Source organism: Aphanomyces invadans (genome assembly GCF_000520115.1).
Source record: "Aphanomyces invadans strain NJM9701 unplaced genomic scaffold supercont1.51, whole genome shotgun sequence".
Taxonomy (NCBI): domain Eukaryota; phylum Oomycota; class Saprolegniomycetes; order Saprolegniales; family Verrucalvaceae; genus Aphanomyces; species Aphanomyces invadans.
Genome location: NW_008580196.1, coordinates 78,898 through 85,833, shown reverse-complemented (window position 1 = coordinate 85,833; position 6,936 = coordinate 78,898). Strand labels below are relative to the sequence as shown.

The 6,936-nt window shown below is 54.7% G+C and overlaps 1 protein-coding gene across 1 annotated transcript; it reads left to right on the top strand.

Moving 5' to 3' along the window:
- Window positions 1-855: 855 nt before the first annotated feature.
- On the top strand, window positions 856-6,716 carry H310_13406 (hypothetical protein). Its single transcript, XM_008880895.1, has 6 exons — window positions 856-993; window positions 1,040-1,779; window positions 1,830-2,744; window positions 2,791-3,781; window positions 3,832-5,054; window positions 5,106-6,716. The coding sequence occupies exons 1-6, from the start codon at window positions 924-926 to the stop codon at window positions 5,397-5,399; spliced, it is 4,233 nt and encodes a 1,410-aa protein (XP_008879117.1). The 5' UTR covers window positions 856-923; the 3' UTR covers window positions 5,400-6,716.
- Window positions 6,717-6,936: the final 220 nt, after the last annotated feature.

Here is a 6,936-nt window from a genome sequence, read left to right as displayed (position 1 = left end):
AACGCAGTCTGCTCGTTTGTCTACGCAGCGACGCCGTAAGCTTGTCGTCGCGTTCTTCAGTCAGCACACGCTTTGCTGAACACCTACAAGATACACGTCGGCCTTGGGAAGTGCTCGTCGCAGCATCTAGTGGGGGTGAATTGGTCAACACTTGAGTATCGCTGCCCAATGTAGTCGAGTGCCATGGGTGTGTGGCACAGATTGGTACCTTCCAACAGCTTCTCCATTCAACAACATCATGATAAGAGTGCGTCGGGGTCACTCACGAGATGGATTTATTGTAGTAGTATTGAGGCTCATAAGGCAAAGCGTGAAGAGTGACCTTGGTATGAAGGATCCGTGCGAATGCCGGACGATAGTACAAGCGTAAGGTGGCAAGCACGATGAACTCGGCGTCATGGGAGAAGGACGTTCAGTAGAGCGCCCGAAGGAGCCCTGCACCAACAAACGTTGCTCCAAATCCAGCGAGCCATCGTCGGTGGCCAACCTGCGACGGTGGCACCTTGGACAGTTCATGGAATGCATAAGTGGCAACACCAAGACAAGTGATCGTTCCAGTGGCGCGGCATCTAGATATTAAATGATTAGCATACATATCGATGTGCATGCGGATTCAATGCGCACTCAAAGCAGTCCTTCGTCGGGACGTCTTTCGCAGAAGGCGGCGGCGCGGCACTGGTGGATTGCATCTTGGCAATGTGCAATGAATGACATGATTGGCTGCGTTGAATTTACTTGTTCTTACACAGTGTTAGTTTGGGCAAGTTGCGTAATAATGGATGAAATTTTCGAAATGATTTTAAAGAGGTTTGGACGGCATGACGCCAACACATATCTATTTATAGAGTTTTCGGTCCCATGTCTAGTTCATTTCTGCTGCAACGCGGCGCAGCGTCCGTCCTTTCCCGCGGCATTCTTGCTATATGGCCGACGAAGCCTCGCATGGAGCGAAGCAGAGCGGAGGTTATTCTTCCGTTGAATGGGACACCATCGGTACGTACAATGCCTTCACCATGTGTCTTAATACGATCGATGTTAGCTCGCGAGTTGACGAGTCCTCCACGTCGATTCCATGACGACTTCTTGCAAGCACTCCAGCCGTCGTTCATGGAATTTGCCGCGAAGAACAGCATGATGTTAGCAGATCAATTGACTCATTTTCTCAGTCGAGAGTTCCCGTCGTCCCCGTTGACAGGGCATGCCACCTACGCACGACATGTTTTGGAGAAAATCCATCGCATGCGCATGGAAGCGCCAGTGTCCACGTCAAACATCGATCAAGACTCGTTTCTCAAACACCCGAGCACGATCTCAAATCTGTACATTTCGTTCATGGAGCTGAAGACGGCACTACAAATGCCAACCATGATCTCGCATCGACTCGCAACGCTCGACCCGAATGCGCTCTGTCCCGCTGTTGTGTTTCCCATTGTTTCCGCCGCTTCGTCGCACCGACCTCGTTCTTTGACTCTTCCATCGCTGTCCATCCACTCTGTCCCAACTGGGAGCACGACTAATCACCCTCGCGAGTTTCGAGCCAATGTGTGCAAACGATCCCGAAAGTGGCTGGGTGGTCCACCGCGACCACGAATCCTTGTCGTGAAACGAGATGTCGTCGAATTGTTCAAGAAAGGAGACAAGAAAAAGGCCAGCACATCCGTTCTCGTTGCTTCGATCGATACCATCACGAAGTCAACAACGTTCGAGTTGACGGTGCTATCGAAAGACAGCACGACCCTTGTTCTCACGTGCGACACTCCCGACACTCTGTGTCTATGTGTATGTGCCAACTCGAATTCAATTACCTGACACTACCATGGCTGGTTTAGATAAGCGAAATCGCTACAACTTGCCTCGTTCACGCACTGGACACTGGACAACCGGCTTCTGTCGTCCAAAAATTTGTCGCTAGCGGCGCACGGGTCACGGGGGTTCAAGGTCACCTGACGCGTTTCATTGCCCCATGCAGTTCTTCATCGATGTCGACGATCGATCTCATTGGTATGGCGTATGTTGCCGACGAAAGAAGCCACGTTCGAGGAGTTGACGGGTCCCACGTTTCGGTGCTGTTGTCGGCCGGCGCATCTTGTCGCCCACTCCTTCGCTGGCCCTTCGCCGCGATGTTCTTCCTCAGGAAATCACCGCTCAGTCGCAACATCTTGGATTTTTTTACGCAACACCAACTACCGTTGGACGCTGTAGGAGACGATGCTGCCGCGTGGTCGTTGTTGCAGTACCTGTGTCTCATGCGCAATGTCTCCAGCGTCGAGCGGTTTGTGATGGAGGTTACCCAAAAGGCGGATGGGAATACGTTGCTGCTGCGATGTCTACAGCATGTGAACGGCGCCAACGACTCGGTACTACACATTGTATTCAAGCCACACAACCATCAACACTGCGACATTGGTGAACGCCACAGCACGATCAACCCCATTACTTCGTCGACCACCTCAACGGGACAAATCCAAGGCAGAATGAAAGACGAAGATGCCGAGTGGATTGGGTGTATGCTCCTCCAAGCAGCAGTCACAGCCACGGCAAGTGTGAAGTCAACGCCTTCCCCCACCATCGATGTGTTTCCACGCGGCGGAATCGGAGTGGTCTTGACGATGGAGCAGCCTTGGGTCAACCACTGCGACGGCCATGGCGACACGTTATTGCATGCCTCCATCAAGGCTTCCATGTGGAAATGTGTCGAGTTGCTTCTGGCACTGCACGCCTCCCCCACAATTCCCGATTTGGAGGTACATCCACCATTCTTATGACATGTTTTCATGTTTGGACGTAAAGGGCAACACAGCACTCCATTTGGCTTTGAAAATGGACGCTCCGTACCCCCTCGTGTGCCACCTCATTCGGTCGTCGGTGAGTCGTACAAAACAACACCTCGTCGACCAGATATCTCCGTCGAAAGATGGGAACAGAGCGATCTACCCGTTTGCGACCACTTACGGTGGGTTCGAGCGTTTGGATCAGCACGGCGACACGGCACTGACACTGGCGCTCAAGCTCCGCAACGAGCAGATCGTTGTTCGATTGCTCGAGAGTGGCGCTCAGTCCAACTACCACCAGCCATCCCTGGTGGAATCCAAGTCGTCCATGGCTGATTCACCTCTGCATATCGCGATCAAGACGGGTTTACCCACAGCCGCTCAGGCGCTTGTGCTGCATGGAGCGGCGTGGAATGTGAAAGACGCCCACGGGTCGACTCCTCTACCTCTCGCAATTCGACACGGCATGTACGCGCTCGCCTACGACCTATTACAAGCATGTGCAAACGAGCGGGCAGCGGGCATTGATGCGTCGCTGCTGGTTGACGAATGCTCGGGTGAATCCTTGGTGGGGTTGTGCTTCAAAGCCGGTCAATTGGAAGTCGCGGTGTTGGTCCTCGACTTATGTGGCCCACTAGCACTTCACACCCTGCATACCAAAACACACGAGAGCCCGCTGCACTATGCAATGAAGCTTCGCATGTGGATGAACGACAGCAATTCGAGACTGCGGTCAACGATGCACCACACCACGCCCAGTTCGACGAGTTCGATGACCGATCGTTCTTCCCCTGCTCAGCCTTTGAAACCAGCACATGGACCGAGACGAAGTCGTTTCAAGAGCAAGAGCGACAGCGACATTGGAGCCTTGCTCGTGGGGGACTGGTCCGCTATGACGACTCAGCACGACCACCATAATGGGTTCATTGTTCGCGTGCTCGAAGGAATGGTCCTGGGCCTTTTGAAGCAAATGGATCCCATGCAATGCCTTGCAATCCCTGCCAAACCAGGTAGCCAAAGCACCTTCTCGTCGCGTCTTAACACAGCGGCTCGTTTGTAGATTCAACATCGGCCTCGCACAACACGTACCATGTGGTCTTCCGTGAACATCGATCGATCGTGGATCATCACCCTGACTGGTTTACCCCTTTGCATGCGGCGGCATCTGGTGGACGTCACACTAACCACATCCTTCGATGGATGCTGCACCAACTTGAAATCAAAACGCGTGAAGAGCACAACATCGTTGCATTCCTTAGCGATCTCGTGGTTGGCCCGCTTCGAGAGACGGTGCTGCATGCCGCTATTGCGTCGTCGTCGCTGGAGAATGTCGTGGACGTGCTTCATTTTGTCACGAGCAACAATTTCGACGAGGACAGCGTGATGCATCTATTGAACGCGTCGCGAACAGACCATGCCACAGCGCTGCATTTGATTGCAGCCGACGCAGGCAACTCCCCCTCGCCAGATTTAGAGCTCGTGACGCGGCTCCTGCAGTTGAACGTGGATAAAGAAAGCTGGAATGCGGCTGGGTTGACGCCGCTGCAAGTCGCCATTCAGCAAGGTGCGTCCTCTTCGTGGATCGAGCGAATGCTTGACGAAGGATGCGACTTAAATGGTCGAGCCGAAGATGGGCGAGTTCCGGTCATGGTGGCATTGATGGCGAACAATCACGAAGCGTTTCACACGCTTGTGCGAGCTGGAGCCAACGTTAAAGCTGTGCTACCCAACACTCGTGTTGGTCTGGTCGACTTAGCCAACCAGACCCTCCAACAACCGCTGCATCTGACCATTGTCGAGACACTTGCAATGTTAAGCCGACGAGCGCAACATAAGGGGATGCAGCCGGCCGTTCCTTTGTCAGAATGCAAAGAGTTGAGGACAGCCACACCACGACCAAGCTTTGACAAACGGCCCAGCATGTCATTACCAGATTCCGCAAGAATGTCCTTCCATCATTCGGCGAGCCTCCCACCCGACGATGCAAGAAATCCGACAGCGATGGACGAAAATTGTAATTCCACTGCGATGACGCCATCGACGGCATTGGGGACCGAGAAGAAGACTCAAGATCCACGGTGGTTGCTGCACCGTCTCAAGGACGAAGAGCGCACGACGTTGCGATTGGTAGCATTGGAAGCCAAGCAGCAAGCGCGGGAATGGCTAACAAAACGCATTGGGAAGCAGAAAATCCTGTCGGATTCACTGCTCCTCCGCCAGCAGTACCTTGCCGAGCACGGACACGAGTTGGATGCGACGAGCGCCCACATCCAGGCGGAAAAGGTGATCCATTTTGTCGCGAGTGTGGCTGCTGACGGATGGTGGTTGGCGTAGTTGTTCATCGAGAGGCACGTGGCCGACATGGTGTCGGAAGCCAAACTTGAAATTGAGCGCGAAAAACAGACATTGTTGTACGAAGCGACGCGCGTGCCACTGAAAGAGCCGACGCGGACAACCCAGCCAAGCGAAGTGGTCTCGAAGCACATGCGCAATACCTCAGCTACGTCGACGTTCCTCCTCGAGAGCTTTATCGGACCGCACCTCGACCCCGACGACGACGACGGCATGGTGGAAGTGGACGAGGGGTATCTAGTGCCGATCGACTATGTGCGAAACACACTGTGCTAGATGTGGACGTCTCTATTTATTAAGGAAGTAATCACGTCCATGATACACCACTGCACAAAGAACAGCAATTCGTCTGGAAGATGTGCATCCTATGGCGCCCCAAGCAGCTCGAGGATTGAGATGAACATGCCACAAATCGAGCTTTTCAAGTCGGATCAGGTAGAACAATGCCGATCCATAGCGCGCCTTCGCCGCGGTTGTTGGGATAGCTCGATTACAGACTACAACGACACGGTGTCCGAGGCATTTGGACTGGCGCTAGATGACGTGGCGACAAGGAACGCCAGACGGCCATGCACGTCGAATGACCCGGCTCCAGGTGCGCTGGTGTCCACAGTACCAGCACATCCGCTTCCCGAGGTCGGCCACATGGCCAACCATTTCCTCGCCAACGCCGCGAGCCTCGGAAACATGTGCTGGTTGTGGCGCCACCACCGCAATGGGTCGTCGATGCCGCCGGCCACCGTGAGAAAATACGTCGTCAATTCTTCTTCCATCTCGACGAACGGTTGTCGCGCATCGATTCCGCCACTGTCCGTGTCGATCACGCCATGGCTGCCCAATGCCTGCTGCATGTACTTGTTGGGGGTCTGCACCGGCCGACACTCCTGCAGCAGCCGTTGTTTGATCTCAAACTTCTCTTCGTCATTCGGACAATGCGCCAACGTGGCGGCAACGCTGGGATGCAGTGCGGACGTCCACAGCAACGACGACTCGTCAATGTACTTTGCCAAGGCGGCATGGACAAATTGGCGGCTCGCGTGCAGATGCGTTACAATCACGTGGTCCAGTTGCAGCTCGGAAGCGTACCGGTGGGGCCACCCTTGCGAAGCAAAAAAGTCGGGGTTGTTCAGGTCGTGGACGAGAAGTTTCACGACTGACAACAACACGGCGGTCTGGGGTGGATTGCCCGCCCACGCGTTCTCCGACGAGCTAGTTGCTGGAATCATCGACGCCACTTGCAGCAACGGCGAGAGCAACAGAAGCAATCCATCCAGCACACACCAGTCGACGTCCGACAGTGCCAAGTTTGCCAGAACGAACCCCCGGTCGTTTGTCGCGTGGACGTAGGCAGCGAGGGCTGGCCGGAGATGCTGCCACGTGTGCAGCATGTAGTACGTCGATTTCCACTGCACGGGGCATGCCACGGGGGCGGATACGTTCGAGTTAGCTTGGAACTCGCCAAAGCGATCCAACGTGCGGCGAGCTGACGTGGACGGGTCAAAGTACCGCGCCAAGGCTGCGATGCGACTGACGAGGGATTGGAAAAAATCGCTCGTCCCTTGTGGAGTCGGCAGTGCGTTGGCTCGGTAGACGTTCATGAGGCCTTCCGACGTCGAAGTGGTGCGCGGTGGCAGGAGAGTTGCGATCAAAGCGTCAAAGTATCGCTCGAGGCAGCCGAGAGCACGCACAGGGAGCCCTCTCGTGTCCATATCGGAGACCACGACTGCAACTTGCGCCAGGGGAAGGCACCATTCGTGAAGGACGTTTGCGAGCGAACGGCTGAGAAAGTCTTGTGGAAGCGCGGTTGACGCAG